The 19,278-nt window shown below is 31.6% G+C and overlaps 1 protein-coding gene and 1 long non-coding RNA gene across 2 annotated transcripts; one reads left to right on the top strand and one right to left on the bottom strand.

The window, feature by feature from the left end:
* Window positions 1–2,654: 2,654 nt before the first annotated feature.
* Window positions 2,655–6,150, top strand: LOC148275946 (uncharacterized). Its single transcript, XR_015823915.1, has 2 exons — window positions 2,655–3,551; window positions 3,737–6,150. It is a non-coding gene; the product is annotated as an uncharacterized LOC148275946 (long non-coding RNA).
* A 2,557-nt stretch (window positions 6,151–8,707) lies between these two features.
* On the bottom strand, window positions 8,708–19,057 carry Rchy1 (Ring finger and CHY zinc finger domain containing 1). Its single transcript, XM_088234982.1, has 7 exons — window positions 18,822–19,057; window positions 18,184–18,345; window positions 15,092–15,259; window positions 13,291–13,464; window positions 11,945–12,040; window positions 11,502–11,587; window positions 8,708–9,657 (listed from the first exon to the last, which is right to left on the bottom strand). The coding sequence occupies exons 1-7, from the start codon at window positions 18,915–18,917 to the stop codon at window positions 9,408–9,410; spliced, it is 1,032 nt and encodes a 343-aa protein (XP_088091108.1). The 5' UTR covers window positions 18,918–19,057; the 3' UTR covers window positions 8,708–9,407.
* Window positions 19,058–19,278: the final 221 nt, after the last annotated feature.

Below are 19,278 nucleotides of genomic sequence, written 5' to 3'. Positions count from 1 at the left end.
CTTTCTAAAGTAATTTAGAACTGTGGCATATGATTAAACTGAATACACTTTTTTCCTTGGCAGCTTATTTTAATATTGACCAGAGAATTGTACAATTTGAGTTTGAAATTTGACTGCTCCAAAAGTATTATGTGCAAATTATGTGTAGTTGTGTTTTAGTTTTACCATACAACATTTGAAAAATTTCACTGTTTATGTCAGAAGTTAGGATTTTAGAAAGAAATCACAATAAAAAATTGTAAAATGAAAAATAATGTTTGATTTAATTAATATTTAGTGTTTTGCCATATGTATTCATATCTTTTTGTATAGATAAGCTTTTTATTTTACTCTCCCTTCTCACAGAAAATAAAACAATTATGCAAATCGATACATAAAGAATCTTGAGAAATAAAACACTATCACAATCAGAAAATTTCAATTGAAAATTCATACTTATATTTTCTAGGTCTGTATATTATTTTTTTTATTTTGTGACATGTACTGTGGTAAATTACAGATTTAACATGCCTCATACAACAGTGTTTAAATACGCAAACTTTTTTTGGCGAGATTAATTTTTTAAGCACTTTAGTGATTTAAAAAATATATTCCTGTCGGGTAGTGTGGAAAAAATTATAACAGACTTGAGTATGACTATATACCATTACAGTTAAATTTAAACAGATTTTTTTTAATACACATATTGTGTATTACAATTTAACAGTAATTTTATCTAGAATAACATTTTTTGAAAATGAGTCACAATAAGGCGAAAATAGATGGTCACGAAGCATTTTAAAAACACAGGTAAACGGTTTAATCTGTACAATAAATGTCAATTATCCCAAAACACACATTATCCCAAAATTAAATCAGATTTGTATTAATAATGCATGAAACTATATTATAATCAAAATAAAATCGATAACATAGATTCATTTCTTACTTATTATAAAGTGTTTGAATCAACAGCTTTTAAAAACATTCCAAAGCATGTGAAATGCACATTCACACAAAAAAATAACAAACCACTTCATTTTTATACAATATTTCTATGTGATCTTCCTACAATTTATTCCTTTGTAAAGAGATTTGAAGCATTTCAAATGGTTTTTAATTCAGTCAGTTTCTAAAAATTACGCCAAGGATGGTTAAATCAAAAGGATATGGTATGGAAGCCAGAATAGTTTCATTGTGCCCATATATGGCATATACCATGCAAATGAAGAAAAAAAAACAAAAAAAAGGTAAAATTATATGGCAATGGGTTACCATTGACAATCATTGAATGTTGTAAAATGAGTGTTTTATTAAAAAATACAATAAAATTGATTAAATAGAGCTTTGCCTAAAATTTTCTGTTGAATTACTCTAAACAAAAACAAAATCATGTATACCCTTCTACGTGGGCGTAATAATTTTTTAAACAAAAATGTTTAATTTTTTTCAGATAATACTTATTGAATTTTTGTGGACTGAGTTACATAAGTAAGGATAAATCACTGAATATTTCAATTTGAGGAACTTTCTGAGGTTAGCTAATATATATTTTTTTAAGGTGCTGTATTGTTTCAGAAAATCATAAAAATGCATTAAAAAAAATATGTAATGGTAATCTTATTTATAAGAATCCCAAATTACTTACTATGTAGTAAAAGAGAGTAATACATTGCATTTTACAAGATTCAGCGATAAACAGCATGTAATATCAGCTACCTTACATTGATTAATAAACTAAGATGGAATAAATACAACATATTGGCTTCAATATTTTAAAGGCAAAACTCATACCTCATCCTGTGATTTAAAACATCCCTGAATTATTCCATACCTTGAAAGCAACATTTCAGAGATCTAATGCTAATATTATAGTGCCGAATAAAGTATCCAAATTAATTATATTTTTGTAGTAGGTATTACATAAGTTTGTTGTTTTCTATTATAAATATAAAGCTTAGTTTAACATTCTTTTATACGGAATATTTGCTCCGAAATACAAAGAAATTACGAGTTATAATTTTACCTAGAGATTAAAAAAGGTATGCATGATTTTTATAAATATTGACTTATTTAATATATTATGCATGTATATTAAAAATAGTTTTCAAAATTTATTTGGTTATATTACTTTAGAAATGGCTGCAATATTTCAGAAAATAATTTTCAAGACGTCTTTATATTTTGAATAACATAACAGATAAAATGTGGATCAGCAAAATACAATATTCATAGATAATAATTATTAGACGACAGTCCTTATATTATGTTTATAAGTTTCCTAACACAAAATGTTTGCAATAAATAATATGGAGTCTAAAATAAAAACAATATAAATGTACATATGCATATGCAGGTAAATAGGTACTAACATTTTCTTAAAAAATTACATATATTTCTATATAAACATATTATTATGTATTAAAAATGGTGTTAATATGTGTATGGATCGGTATGAAAATATTTCAGGTTTATTTAAATGTTATTATACAAGTTAAATTTAAAAATCTAGAGTTAAGTGGGCTAGTTTGACCTGAGATAGAAAGGTCAAATAATCTTCTACATCTCAAATTAAATGGGTTGAATTTGTACTCAATTTATTTGAAGACAAAGTAAATAAAACCAATAGAGTATATTTTATAATATGGATAAACTAAATCCATCTGATTTGATTGTTTTTTTTTTATCTGAATAATAAATAGCTTTTAAAAATGCTGGTATCTTAAATTTCAAAAAGAAATTAAATGATACTGCACAATTTATTATACATCATAATCATTGCATGTCCGCTCCCTAGTTGGAGCATATGGTGTCCATGAAGATTCTCCAGGCATCTCTGTGCCGTAGTTCTGACATGCACTGCCAACGAACAGTCAGCAGTGGACGTCCAGGACGTCGAGAACCTGATGCCTTGTAAAGTAGGAGAATAGGTGTTATATTGGTTATATTTTGTTTTCACTGTGTAAATATACGATCTCCAGATAGCCTTCATACTGTTGAATGAAGCACCTGCTATTTCTAGCCGTAATCCCAGTTCTTTTTTTATAAATTTTATCCATATTTTATAAATGGGTATTTAAAGACCCGAGCGGTTTTAAGGTAGTTTCCAACAAAATTACGGTAGGTTTATATTTATTGAATGGATGATCGATTGACTTGGATATCTCCATATTATCATTAAATAGAAAATATACATTTTCTGGTTCTACTTTTGTCTGCGGTTTGTGTATTAATTATATTCTAATTTATGTATTTGGAATATAGATCTACCCTAATAAGCGTTCAGAATTATTGTAATAATTTTTAGCTGATTTCAGAAGACACAACAGTGGCAATTAAAACAGTTTGTAGTTTCAAGGAGGATTTTTAGTTTATTTATTTAATATTTCTTGCACCATTTAACTAAGTTTAAATAAACAATTATTGTATTTTGCGGATGATACGACACATCGGACCAAAAGACACACCCCAAAAATTACCTATAAATTTTTAGAAACAAAAATGTTTTGGGCGATAAGACGCATCGGACCATAAGATGCCCCCCAATTTTGGTTGAATTTTCAGAGAAAAAAGTGCATTTTATGGTCCAAAAAATACTGTATATTATGTTATCTTGCCACCAACAAGATTTATTAGAGATTCAGTTTTTTAATTCCGAGCTTTACTTTCTTATTGCCGAGTCATATTTCCTTCCTAGTAGAAGCATCGGACCATAAGACGCCCCCCAATTTTTAGTTTAATTTTCAGAGAAAAAAAGTGCATCTTATGGTCCAAAAAATACGGTATATGTTATCTTGCCACCAACAAGATTTATTAAAGCAACATTGCGCGAACACCTTAACGTTATACATATTGTGGTTATGTATAGGTACTATTGTTTTAAATAAAATTATGCATGGTAAAATATGAATGAAGACACTATGAATATTAATTACTAATTAAAATTTAATTTTAACTCCTCATGGTAAAACTATTCATATTCCTATGTACATGTTATATTTTACGAAATTAATGCTTTAAGTTTTAAAAATAATATTGCCATTCGAAAAATTGATTGGTAAAAAAAGTATGTACCCACATACACCATTTACTTTTGGTTAAAGATGTAATTTTTTTAATTAGTTCTTTAGTAGCTTCTTTGAGGCAAGTATCGGGATAACTCATAAAATATGTACGCATTAACAAACAAAAATATTATAAAATGACCTAATGCTGCCTTTAAAAGTTAAATTTGGATTTAGATTCCATGAATCGTATGGAAATTTATCGATGAAATAAAGAAATAAGTAAATACATTTAAAAAAAATTGAAGTATACGAGGAGACTTTCAAAAGTAATCTACCTAGCGATGATAGATACGTAGTGCGGGGTTGAGCAGATTGTTGCAAGCTGCGACATGTCTTGTCGTGTCAGACCACTTCAGTTTAGTTCAGTCGCGCGTAAGCTCTTGGAATAATTGGTCGCTGAGTGCATCAAGGTGCGGTAAAAATGGATAAAACGAGTTTGAAGCATCGTGCCGTTTTCGAATTTTCAGTAAAGGAAGGGAATGGACCAAAGCAAATAAATGAACGTATGATCGCAGCGTACGGTGACTCTTCACCTTCTTATTACACAGTAAAATATTGGGCTAAGCAGTTTAAGTGGGGTCGTGAGTCCATTGAAGATGACCCACGCAGTGGAAGGCCGGTTGAAGCAACATCGCCCGAAATAGTGGCAAAAATAGACAAAATTGTGCTGTAAGACCGACGCTCAAAAGCTTTTCAATTAGCTCATGAATGTGGAGTTTCAGAATCATCAGTTCTAAGAATCTTACATGAACATTTAGGGATGACTAAGGTCAGCGCGAGGTGGGTTCCAAGAATGCTGACGCCTTTCCAGAAGGAACGACGGGTTCAGTTTTCAAAAGGAAATTGCGACCTATTTGAGGAAGGCGGCGAAGCTTTTTTGTCTCAAATAGTGACAGGTGATGCAACTTGGATTCACCATTGGGATCCGGAAACAAAACTAGAGTCAATGCAGTAGAAACATAAGGGTTCTCCGCCACCCAAGAAATTTCGGACTCAATCTTCCGCCGGGAAGATTATGGCGACCATATTCTGGGATAATGAAGGTTTGATATTGATTGATTACCTTCCCCACAAGGAGACAATCATAGGGGCCTACTACGCTGGTGTTGTGAAAAAACTGAAGGCGGCAATACTGGAGAAGCGACGGGGGAAGTAAAGTCGCGGGGTGCTCCTTCTTCATGACAATGCCCCGACACAAGTTCCGCATTGCTCGGGCTGCTGTGACTGAATTGGGGTTTATAGAATTAAATCACCCCCTCTACGGTCCAGACCTGGCCCTCTGAGATTTTTATCTTTTACGACGGTTGAAAAAAGACCTAAGGGAACGGAGATTTTCGGGGAATGATGAAGCACTTTCGACGTTTTTTCAAGACCAGGAGTTGTCATTTTTTTCCGATGGTATTAACGCGCTCCCCGCGAAGTGGAGTAAATGTATTGCTCTAGAAGGAAATTACATCAAAAAACATTTTTTTTAAAATCTGTAAGTCTGTTTCATCACACCTAGGTAGATTACTTTTGAATCTCCCCTCGTACATGTGTAGAGATTCATAAAATGAGACAATATTGCCACATCAAAAAAAATAATTCTGTCTTACTAAATGTTAACAATTTTTTTTGGGCAAAAGAAAGAACGATTGTAGTATTTATTTGCTGTTTTTAGTTAATAACCCACTTGAAGTTTTGAATTCCAAATTAACCAGGTATGTCGATATTCTGAAATTAGTTTAGGTGGTGCGCTAGAGTAAATATCTCAATAGATAGTTGAAGTTTTGATTGATATCTAGCAAAAATTTATTTCCAGATGCAATTATGTACTTCATAAATAAATATTTTTCAGCTTAAATTAATGGTGTTTTTGTACCAAATTAGTTAGTAAGTTCACAGTACAAGCGACGCTCGGCTTATGTACGCAATTGGTTCTTGAAAATGTGTATGGACGGTGAATATATGAAAGTGCAGCCATGTGTTAAAAACAAATACCAAAAGTGCGCTTTAAAATATTCCTTTATCAATGTGTATAAAGGTTCATGAGGTGTATTAGTAATCAGGTGTTTTTTTTACAAATTTCAAAAGACAGTAATGTATTGATATTTTTTTCTAAAGAGTTTTAAATTTAATGTGAAACTTTGCATTGAAAAAATCTAAATTTCAAGAAATATACGAAAGTAATATGTACATTTGAAAGTCGAAGGCCACCTGTATCAAGTCAATTTTAATCCGCTTAAAGAAATATTTGGATATTTGTTTATAGAAAAAAGTTTTCCAACATAATTTCTCACAATGTTAATTATTTTAATACTACATATTCTTACAATTTACATCTATTAATGTTTGTAATAGATTTGACTACAGCAGTATTTCGCAATGATTGCAGTAAATTGCAATTATTATGCCATAGGTACACTTATTTTTCTTGAAAATAGCTGCCTATTCATTTTTTTTCACAGCCTTAATATTAATTTGAAAAGTAGTACAATTTCAGTATGTTTTAGTAAGCATGGGGGGGGGGGGGGGGGGTGAGGCACTATTGACTATTTTGCTGTATTTTTATTGTTAAACGCTACATTTTTTACCCACGGTGTAGTGGTTAGCGCATTTGCCTACCATGCATGAGGTTTCGGGTTCGAGTCCCTTCATGGTCGACAATACCCATTTAAACAGGTGATTTTCTTTGCAATATTTCGTAGTCCCTGGTCGGGATCTTGAGTGTAAGATTGATAATCTTACCTTCATGAACAAATGACCGAGATACACTGCAATTGGTGTACCAAAGCAGTACCCTACGCACTTTTATGTGCAAATAGGGAAAAGATGATGAATTACGCACTAATATTTAAATTGTTTTTTTTATTACGTAGGTATAGAGAACCTCAATAAAGTACTAAAAAAATATTAACCGAAAATAAAACACTATTACCAAAAAAAAAGGTTTGTAACTCATTTTTGCCAAAATCGTATTATAAATAAATTATTTTTGCTGCACAGAGTTGGTACATTGTTTGAAAGGTCAAAAATACTAATTATTGGAATGAGAAAGAATCTGTCAATAAAATTTTCAGCTAAAGAATAGTACTAATTTGATGATACTTTCACAAAATGTATTGTTTGCTTATCCAGCTCTGGCTATCAGGTTATTATTGATATGGCTAGGCCTAAACTGAGTTGTGAAATAGCTGAAATTCTCACTTATAGGGTATAATGTTAGAGATAAATATACCCTAATTTTCGACATGGCTAATGGTCACTTCTGTGATTGAGGTCAGGTCGTTTGATTGTTGGTAATAGTAAAAAATCTATAGTAATAGTTAAAAATTGACAAAACGGGTGGTTTCATCAACAGTAACTAACAGTGGACAGTAAAACTCTTTTAACTGTAAGCTAAAAATTTAAACTGCCGACATATAGCATGTAAAACATTTTACTATAGTAGAATAATCAAGATAGAGTCATTTGACGTTTATCAGTTGTCGTTATTTGCTCATGTCACTCAATAGTGATTTTATTTACGAATACATAATAGATTACGCTTTCCACGATTTATATAAATCGAAGAGTTCTTCCAATGACGAAATTTAGGTATTTGAAATATACGTTGTCAAGAAAACAAAGCTTTCAACCTTAATTTGGTTGTATTTTTTCACCAAACCCCCCTGACGGTCAATTTCCTGGATGTCAAATATTGTCATCTTCTTCCTAAAAATAACAAGATTTAAGTTATAAATAATGGTATACACATAATATGTATTAAAAATATTATAATGATGTAAGTGAAAATTCTTGATGGAAGTTCATTGTAATTTATTATATAAGTGACCGGTTTCATTGCTTTCGCGACATCTTCGAGACTGGTATCTTTATTAAAGAGTTAAATGTATTTATACAGAACAGAGGTAAGGATAGATAATTCAAAGTTATAGGTAAGTAAATTAAATAAAGTTATTTTTATCTTAAGGATCATTATCAACAAATTTTCTTTGGGTTAACTAATGAGTTGTTATAATGCTATTTTAATGTATAATAATGATTTCTGAAAATTTTCTATTTACAAAACCACACTCACGAAGGATGGGACACTAAAAATAAAATAAAATACTTAAACTCATTAAAATAGCATTATAACAACTCATTAGTTAACCCAAAGAAAATTTGTTGATAATGATCCTTAAGATAAAAATAACTTTATTTAATTTACTTACATATAACTTTGAATTATCTATCCTTACCTCTATTTTGTATAAATACATTGAACTCTTTAATAAAGATACCAGTCTCGAAGATGTCGCGAAAGCGATGAAACCGGTCACTGGATATTCCAAATTTGTGGATTAAAGTATCACTCGTCTTTTATTTATATAATAAACAAACTATGTTTGAACTAACTGAAGTACTGTTTCGTAAATCAAATTATTCATCATATCAAATTTTCGTAAATAAAATAAAATTATTATTATAGAGTTCTGTTTACTTAAGTTGATGTCACGTTGTAAGTTAGACATTTGTAAAGTTGCATTCCCCACGTGTAAAAAATGAATAAAACATAATATTTAGTTTTTGTACTTTGAAATAAAAAAACAGTGATTACATTTTATGATAGGAAAAACGCGGGTAAAATAACGTACTGCCATTATAACTATAGTAGAATGATAGTAAAACCAAAATCATTGGTAAATAAATCTTAAGTAAAACTCTTCTTTTATTAACGATCAAACAACCAGGAATAAGTTTTCTTTTAGTAATAATAAAAATGTCTTTCTGCAAACTGAGAACCATATCAAGATGTTTCTGGACAATTATACATAAATTAATTATGTCATCTACTTATTATGCATAACAATGGATGCCATTTTAACGAGACTAATATTTGATTATGCTTCTTGAAACAATAAAAGTATTGCGTGATAGAAAATTGGAATGGCTCATACATAGGAATAAAAAAGGACATGATTTATTATCGAAAATAAGGCAAAGTGAAGCTAATTTTCACATTTTAAATATTGTTGCAGGTAAATAGCGATTTCAGGTTATTTACTGACCAAAAAAGAGCTTTGTAAAAATGTTTGAGTAATTTTAACACAGCTGCAAAAGAGTTGTAGAAATTTTTGAGTTCATTCGTCAAAGAAATTAATTCAAATGATCAATTAAGCAAAATACGTAATATACAAAATTCTATTAAAAGTAATTTAATCTTATCATTTCATTGTTTTTCGTTTACATCAAGTCGATTGACGATAAAGCGATTTTACTTTGTCATCGAGATTAGCGTATTAAGCTATTTCATATCCCGCTTTAATTTCTTCGAATCAGAAAAAAGTCCAAAATAGCACGACACTATTTCATTATCCGCTCATTGCTCGAGTCCTGTCAGGCTTGTGGGGGTTCATCGGATATGCTCGGTTGCATGAGTTGAGAGTTGCCCTCCATCGCGTCGGATGACGATGAACTCCCGTTGAGCTGGCGTCCGCGGCCTGATGAAGTGCTGGCGCTAGCAATGTCCAGGTCTGCTGTTGTATCTGATGAAGAGCTGCCTGCGGAGCTCGATGAAGCAGTGCTGTTTCCAGCTATCACTTCATCAGTGGTAGTGTCTACTTGTTCCTGAGTGGGATCCATCCCACTGAAAAAAAAAACAGAATATTATATAATTAACAAATACTATTTATTGATAATTTTATAAATAACTAGAGGACCCGACAGACGTTGTCCTGTATGAACGTTGGTTTGCCTGCTAAAGCTAGCTTGTAAAAAGATTTTTCATTGATAAGTTTATGATTGAATTTCAAAACTAAAAATTATTAATATTGAATTTAAGTAGGTACCTAGATACATGTTTATGGTTGAATTCCAAAGCATTAAATAATTAATTTTCAAATAAAGAATTCTTTTTGCAAATGTCAATCTCAGCTCTTCTCACCAACAGGGATGCACTTTATTCATGAATGCGATTTTCAAAAATGTATTGAATGCTTAGAGTATATACATCTGTAGAGGGATAACAACACATTTTACCAATCCAATGCATTTTGCCTATTACAGCTGACTCATTTTTTACAATATGTTCTAAATGAGAGAAAGGGAGACAAAAAAAAATGTGTGGGTACATTTTTAGTATTGTAGTCGTTTTCAGAATTTGTACGATGCTCATTTTTTACATACGCGGGCAGTATTGCTTCTAACTGTCAAACGCTCTCGTTATTTTAATAATTGTTTTACATATGTAGAGCTAATTACATCAAAATTAATTATGCTCACTTGTGCCACGAAAGGATGTTCAAATAGAAATGGAAAAGGGAGAAAACGCTTCAGTTATCAAATATTATAAATTTTCACATTAATACGTTTTTTTGGTAGTTTTTAACATAAATGCACCACAAACATTTACTATCATTTGAGCAATTATTATAGCATTTGTTTCAGTGTAATTCAAATACCTTATACATTGGATTTGTGAAATTTAAATCATTTTTTTAAATCGTTTAAATCCAAATATTTCTTTAAATGTTCTAGAAATGCAAACTCGAAGACCTTTTACCGAGTCAACCAACATCTGGAAATAATTCTATCTCATTTTATCTTACTGAATGTGAAATTGTCGTTTATTGAATGTAACTAAAAGAGATGACAATAAACGTCCCCGTTTAACCAGTTTTTAAAGATGTAAGTTACAACCTGCCGTCAGAGTAAGACAACATTTCAACAAATTGGTTAATTTTCAAACTCAATAAATTTACTTTATTGTATTTTTACTTTTTTATTATAATTGCATACTTGTTTATTAAATTAATTTATGTACCCAACAATGTCATTTATAATGTTTATTATTGCTTACGTTTATTATTTTTTTTTTTTTAGTAAACTTGTTACTAATTGAAAATAAACGTTTTTACTGTAAAAATTCGCCAAAAGTCGTGCATTTGTGACAACCCTGTTATATAAACATCTGGAAACGAAAAACGTCTTCACTAAACATACGACCACGCCCCCTTTTCAAAAATTCTTACAAACTTTGGAATAGTACGGACTCTAAGATGTATATACTTTAAAATTGAATGTCAGTTAATATTATTTTAGTATTCCCAAAAATACAGTAAAAAGAAATGAATGGGTAGAAATTATAAGGAATTTAAGGAAAGAATCTGATTTAGATCCACAAAAAATTAATGCTGTTTGAACATTCAAAAACAAACTTTTTTTATACGCAAAAAAACAACATCCTTCCATTTTTTTGTGTATGCATTCTCCTCGAATGCAACCCTGGTAGATTGATGAATAAAACATTTAGGCTGCTAACTTTTTTTTACGCATTAGATAGAAGATTTTAATATCTATGAAAATGCCTAGCGCAAAGATCTTCATTTCTCTGAAAACCGCAAGTAAATTGATTAAGCCGTTTAGGAGTTCAGTGACATTACACGTACAGAGGAATTATAAATATAAAGATAAAAACAAAAAAATACATACTTTTGAAAACCTTTAGTTTGGCATGTGTTATAAGCTCCACAGTGAGCACATTTTAGTCCTACAACATGAAACTTCACAGTGGATATCTAGAAAAAAAAGAAAAATCACAATTTAAAAAAATACTAAAACACACTGTACTCATATATAAAAAGTATGGGGGCATATCGCAAGATATCTGACAATCGAGTTACTATTCATGAAGATAGAATTTTAAAAATAAAACCAATTAATAGTGTCATGTTCAGTGAGTCAGTATTTTAGGATGCCAAATAAATAAAAAAAATAAAATGCTCTTATGATACAAAATGCACGCACGGGACTGATCTTTTTTATGGGCTTAATTTGGCATACAATAAGTCCAAGCTTGCAAAGTTTTGTAAAGAAAATGTTGATAATGATAATTGGTGAAAATGGGTGCAACATCCATGGGCGTTTTTATTTACCTTGTGGCAGTCTTTGCATAGGATGGTTGCCTTGTATTCCGAGTATTCGGGGGGCATTGGAGTCATGGCCACTTCAGAATCCAAATATTTCCACAGCTGCAAATTATATATATCACATCACATAATATCACAGCATAAAGTAATTATTGGCGTTCACGTAAAAACAATCAAATGCTCATCAACAGAATCATCTTTTACGTGCAAGTACTGTAGTGTAAAATTTATTTGAAATTTATTTATAAACCCTTACAGATTACATTCATTTCACAAAATATTTTTTCTTTTTTAAATTCAAATTCTATTGTTAATGATAATATTTTTAACATCTTTTGTAAAGGTTGTCTGACTCTTTTGTTTAGTTTTGTCTGGTAGTTTATTGTATAATTTAAGTCCCTGGTTTTTTAGTCTCGACTGTCCTTGTCTCGTTTAAGACTGTTGTATATGATATTTTTCTGATATTCATTATATATTCGGAATCAAAAATAAAACAAAACAAGTTTAAATAGGTGCGAAGGACACGGTACAAATTACTAGTACTTAAACACATACTTTTTTCTATAAAACACTCAGTTTACCCTGAAGATGAAACGTCGAAACAAATCCAACACACACGGTATCATCCAAAAAAGAAACATATTGAAAACAAGTTTAACATCGTTTTAATTTAAATCGCTTACAAATAAAACTTTTTATGTGTATTAACATATTACAACAGAGATGAAGAAAATTTAAGAGAAGATAATATAGCATTCTAAGCATTATGTATATATTTAATATCTCTGTTAATTTTGTGTGGTTTTGGTAGCATTATTTTAAGTGAGAGATTCTTCTTTACTACATTTAGACTGCTCCAAACAACAAAAAAATACATTCCGAGGCCTTAAGGGCACATATTTTTAGGTGCAAGATATCCTAATCAACTGAGGCCTGAAAGGTCAATCAACTGAGACCAATATGGCCGATTACTCAAGGCCCGAACTTTCTAACATGTAAAAGTCGGCTTTTGCAGACTGTTGCCTGTTAGTATGAAATTATTTTCAAAGCGTGAACTCGCATTTCAACTCCATGGGGATAAAGTCCTGTGTTGAGTTGGGACGAATAAAGAACAAAAAAAAAATATATACACTAGCAGCTACTAAGCTGACGCGTATACATCTAATGCATGATTTTTAACAGAGAAAATTTTATACAATTATGTGTTCATCCAGGCGCGTACTCGGGAATGCCATTCCATTGCTCCACAACTTGGTTTGTCAGGAAGTTCTTCCTGGGGTTGGATGTGAAGGAGGTAGTATGTAATTTTGTGTAAAATATAAGCATTATTAGGACGATGTTGGAGTACTTACGCTGGCCATGTCAATCATGCTGGTCTGGCACGTAGGGCACGCATAGTGGCCGGAGTGGAGCAGCTCCTCGAAACAGGTCCTGTGCAGCAAGTGGCCGCAGTCCGGGATGTGGCACGGGATGCGGGAAGTGTGGATGTCTTCCAGGCACACGGGGCAGTTAGAACGCGACACATTCTACAAGCAAAATACATTGATGTATGAAGCTTAAACAAAGACAATAAAATAAGTAAACTAATATACAACTTACTCTACTTGACATTTGGTCACATAACGCCAATACACAAATCCAATGATGCCAGTGGTGTACCCAATTATAGACCAATATGTATACTCTCAACTTTACCCGAGCTGTTTGAGAATATTGTGCTAAATAAAATCTGATTTAGCTTTAAGCACATGTACTTCTTAACTAAATATTGTAAGAGCCCTCTGGGCATTTATAAATAAATAAATAAACTTGAGATTATTATACACAATGTGAATTTTTTCTGTGTTTTTTTGTTATTACTGTTTGTTTTTGTATAAGCCAGGCAATTGGACAGCATATTAACCGGGAGAAGAAATTTGTAGCTATTAAGTGTAGTAATTATTATTTACTAATCAATTTAATAACAGGGAACCATCCATCTTCAATTAGATTTAAAATGAAACAGCTAATTGACTGATTAAGTTGATAAACAGATTAACTATGCAGAATGGATTGACATGACAATTTCACAATGAAAAGCATGATAAACGATTTTGAAAATTATTTTTTCAAATAAAAATAAATACTTGCATTCTTACAATTAACCAAAATATATTCAATTTTTGGGCCACTTTCAACAAGTTGGAAGTAAATCACTATTGTTTTTCTAATGATTTTCGTCTATGTCTCTAAGCAGTCAAGATCAGTTGACTTTTCAGTGTGCATGATACACTTGACATTTTTTACCTACTGTACTTTATACTTCCAACGTCATTGCAAAAGAAAATTTTATTGGAGTGTAAAAACACAGATTAGAATCTTTGTTTTACTCTAGCAGTAATCATTATTATTACATAGCTTAACAATTAAACAACAGACTTTTGCGATGCAATATGTACACGGCAAATATTCAGATTGGATTGAAAACATGGTACAATGGCAGGATAAAGAAGAATTATTCAAAAAATATACCCAAGCATGTGCAGAACACAAAATACCTAACACTGTCTTAAGTTGAACAGAAGGTCTGTTTATGTCCGTCAGTAGTTCGGCTTCTCTTGAATGAGTTTTCTGTGCTTTCCTCTTGATTAAGCAAATGCGGAGAAGTTCCTTAACAAGGCCACAGCTGACTATCCCAAGGGATCCTCACACAATAGAGCAGTTAGATGGAACATACATTTTGCAGTAAATGCAAGGCAAAAAATAAGCAACTTCCATATAAAAAAATAAAACCAAATGCGCCATGGCGCCTCTCTGTTTAGTTTACTGAATTATGAAAACATTGACCCCGATGATTATCGGCCCCATGCAACATTTTGCAAAAACATCAGTTGGGGCCAATGATCGAATTGTGGAATTAAAAGGGATAGTTATTCATAATTGACACAGTTCTAGATATGCCCTAGTTACAAAGGCAGATACAAATCGTTTGGTTGTGTCTGTTACAAGGTATCGGGTTGTCTAATCCTGGACCTCTACTGCTGAAAGTTCACATTTGAACTATGGGACGTGGATCTGACTCAAGAGGACACACGGGAGTTGGCTACTGACAGAGACGCCCGGAGAGACCTCCAGGTAGGGAGAGGATGGATTAAGTAAGTTACCACAACTAACCTCAACACATCTGTGTCCATCCCTCAGTAACTGCACCGGCAGGCACATGTTGCAGACCTCACAGTGGAAGAAGCGATCTCGTCCTCCGACTCTACAGATCCCACAACCTTCGCAGTGGTACTGTCTCTTGTCTTCATCGTCAAACAGATTACATATCAGACATGTGTACTGAAATTATAACAATTTCATAGGTTAATAGGTTGGCTTCGGACCATGATGAGGGTATGTTATTCTATTAGTAAATATTCCACTGGAAACTGTCGTGGCGGGTTGTTTACTCATTGGCACTATGCTTGATCGAAGTTATATCTGGATTGAGTTTCTCTACTGACATTTCTTGGTGAAACTGTATTTTAATCATAATAATAAAAACACTGTAATTAATTTTATTTCACTTTCATTTACGATTTTTAACCAGTAACCAGGTTTCGTAGTGACCAATATTGTCAGTTCAACCCGGTCAAATTCGGTCACTAGTAAAAAAAATACAAGTAAAAGTGGAATAATAGAGTACTTTTATTACTATAAGTATGATAAACTAACATGTGTTTAATACTATGACAAAACGTATATTTTTTAATTTCTATAAAGTTATAAAATATTTCATATGTGAATAGTTACTGTTATCAGATTGCGCTGAAATTTTATCAAAGTTGTGGTTCAGAAGATACATTAGTTCGTTAGTGGTTAAGCGAAAAATATATGCAAAGTTAATAATATTGATGATATTTCAAACCACATCATTATTTATAATAAATATTTGAAGCTCCCATTCTGTAACGTTCATTAATAATTGTATTTGAATTGTTTGGCTTTTTAACACAACAGGCCAGAAGGCCCAATTACAGTATTGAATTACAGCACAGACTACCCAGACTTGAGAAGATTCTCATTTAACTTCTGTGTGCTCACCGGGAATCGAACCCGGAGCCTTCCAAGCGCGAGTCAAGCATCTTAGCAATTAAACCGCAGAGGTCCTTCCTTCTTAAGAAAAATAAATCTGTAGTTTTTTTCAGTCATAATTATTCAATTTGATTGTACTGTCAAGGACTCTTTTTGTGATTTTCCATTTTCATGTTTAAATTTGTTTCAAATTTCTATAAATAAAATGAAAGATATTACATAAGATGGTTTTGGAACATTTTGAGAAGGTAACTCATAGAAAAATCGAGATCTTTTACTTAATAACCGACCAAAGTTTTGATTTCGGCCAGTAAAATGAGTTTCAGGTGCGGTTTTGGTTTTAAACAAAAATTGGCAGAAACTTTGTCTCAGCCGAAACCAAAGTATTCCAAATATAAATTAGTATTCATATATAAATAATTAGCGCAATTAGAGATATTGGATTGTTGTCCATTCAAATAATTATTTATTGTATTGCCATTGTCGAACACAAAAAATAAAAACTAGACTGATTTTGTGATTCTTTGACTATAGTTAGTACGTCTTAGATTATCCATAATTATATATTTTTGTTATACCTTTATAGTTAATAAGTTAAAGTTCCTATGGCATTCATTGAAGAACTATTTAGTTGTACAACACAACAAACAAAAAAGCGCTATAAATGAACAAATTTACTCATTAAATTTATGCCTTTTATTTCTTATTAAATTAATTAAATCAGTTACAACTCCGGTATCGACCGAAACTAGAACTAAAGCCGAAATTCGGTTTCAATTTTGGCTGAAAATCTTGTTTCGGTCGGTCTTTTATTTACACAAGTAAAAATGAAAAATCTTGAAAAATTTAATTCCCTCGCAAGTTATATTCACTGTTATTATTTATGCAATTTCAAATTGTAAAAATGTTCTAAAAATACAACTAAATATTTGTAGTTGTTAAAGCATTCTCTTATCACGCACGATGAAGTTTTTCTGTATAGCTGCTCATCGGGTCACGACGAAATTCAGTCAGATAATAAAGGTAACGAAGGTAATTATCCACAAATTAAAATGCCATTGACTACAAGCTGATAACGAGTCTATTTAATTTTGTCATCAATTTAAAAATAATTTCACTGCAGTCATCAGAGAGACTTCACGGGCAGCATTTTAACTACTTTCATCATTATTTTTACCTTCATTTTAAAACATTAGTTTGGTATTAAGATCTAACTATGTACAGTCAATTTCATAGCAGTTTTCACCACATCTAAGGTATGGAGATTGATATTGAAAGGTGAAATAGACTAGGAATCAACTTTGAAATATGTTTTTATGCCAAGTACAGTCGAACTTGGCTATTATGAGGAAGACAGGACCGACTAAATTTGCTCGTTATACCAGATAAAGGTTTTTTAAATCCAATCACCACTACATATTGTCACTATTGATAATTATAATTAATGCTTACAAAATTACCACTTTCTAAATTTTTAATTCAGATAAATAAACATTCGTATTTTTTCACAATGTTGACAATGTGATAAGGATAGAGAAACCTTTTTACACACTTCAACATATTTCGCATCACGATCTATTTTACAAATAATTGCCACTTTTTCGTAAATTTAAACACTTCTGCTTGTTAGTAGTCATGTTTTAACTTATCTGACATTACCCGCTCGTAATGTTCATTATGCATTGAAAACCCCCGAAACAAGGAAGTCATTCATAAACTACAAAATAAGTTGTAAATTGTAATGAGGTGCCGAGCCTGTGCTTACTAAGTTCACAGAGCTTGGATATTTTACACGCAATTCCAACCATATGCGTGATACTTTGTCAATGTTGCTGGCCAAAACACCACTTAGGTACTTAGACACTTAAAAAGTATCATAAATGAAAACCGATCCCAAAGCCCAGCTGCATGGGTAATAAGTTAGTCTCCCATTTGGATTTTATTACTCAGGTTCTTATTTCGACAATGATGTTTACAATATTTTTGTTCGGTATGTCCGAGAAGATGCGCGTTATAAAAGTGAATATATGTATGGAGAAAATCACAAACTAAAATGTCAATTAATGTTTCATCATTATATCCGATATCTCGCTATTTCCGTGATCGTTATAACCAAGATCGACTGTGTTTGTTATAAAATGGATTAATCAGATTCAGGAAAATTTATCACGAAATAAACAGTTTTGTACCTTTCCGAACCGCACTCCGCAAGTTTCACATTCAGCCTGAACTTTCTGTCGTGTATCACATTCTGTGCATATTAATTCTGTGACAGTCTTCCTATTGAAATAATGTTTTTCATTTTCATCATGACAGTAACGACACATATAAAACTTGTTGCAGCATGGTGTCTGAAAACAAAATATGTAGCATTAGAACCAATTGAAACCATTATATTTGATTTACTTTTATGTAGAAACCCATACGTATTGCACAACTTAAGAAATACTGTGACAGCAGGTAGTAAAATATTGGTTATCCACATTGAAGAAAGTTTTCTTAAATGGAAATCGATAAAATACATGTTAAAATCTTCGCTCCGCATTATGCTTATCCTTAATCTATAAATATGACATCTTTGTGTGCACTAGGTTTGAATCTTAGAATGACATTTGTAAATGAAAAGTTCATATTCATTGTACATTCGTCTCGACTATTTACGAAGCAACACATAAAAGTATAACTCGGCAGAGACTACAAGGAAGCAATATTAACACGATGACACGAATATTGCACAGAAAAATCAAATGTAATTTGAAAAATAAATAACATTCGAGACATCGATTGGTCAATATTTTTTGGATGATACGTGGGACAAATTACTTACGACAAATTTCGCTCTTCTTTTATAATGTGAACATCCCACACGTTTTGTTTTGACGAGCTTTTCAGAATCAGACGTGGGATTTTCTGAGTTTTCCATCAGTAAATTTACTTTAACGCTATTGACAAAGTTCTCTTGAATGTAAATTTCGAGTTCGCGGCGCAAAACTTAGGATTTCGTGGTTTACAGATGACGAACGTCCCTGAAGCTATCTGCAGAAGCCACAGATAACCTTAATTAAATTTCTGACAGTTGATAAAGCGGGAATTTTGTTTATCACCATGACAAATATTTTTTAACATGGTTCTACTCACCCATAGGTGCCGCCATTTGAAAAATTTTAAAATTCTTTATTATTTTGATGAATATTGACAGATGTGTCTAGTCAGCTTTAAAAAAATAATTCAACATTTAGTTTATAAATACCGGTAATTACTCACGCCCGTGACAATTGATAGTA

This window comes from Micrasema longulum, unplaced genomic scaffold (genome assembly GCF_059751315.1).
Source record: "Micrasema longulum isolate JH-2025_06_02 unplaced genomic scaffold, ASM5975131v1 h1tg001314l, whole genome shotgun sequence".
NCBI classification, from domain to species: domain Eukaryota; kingdom Metazoa; phylum Arthropoda; class Insecta; order Trichoptera; family Brachycentridae; genus Micrasema; species Micrasema longulum.
Note: the sequence above shows the minus strand (reverse complement) of the source record. Positions and strands in the feature narration are given on the sequence as shown.

Bases quoted from the DNA above. Each gene is read 5' to 3' on its own strand.
- Rchy1 (XM_088234982.1), bottom strand. From the start codon at position 18,917: ATGGAAAACTCAGAAAATCCCACGTCTGATTCTGAAAAGCTCGTCAAA. The intron at 12,041-13,290 runs GTAAGTACTCCA...TATAATTTGCAG, and splicing joins GCATGATTGACATGGCCAGC to CTGTGGAAATATTTGGATTC. The intron at 9,658-11,501 runs GTATGTATTTTT...TTTTTTTTTCAG, and splicing joins CAAACTAAAGGTTTTCAAAA to TGGGATGGATCCCACTCAGG.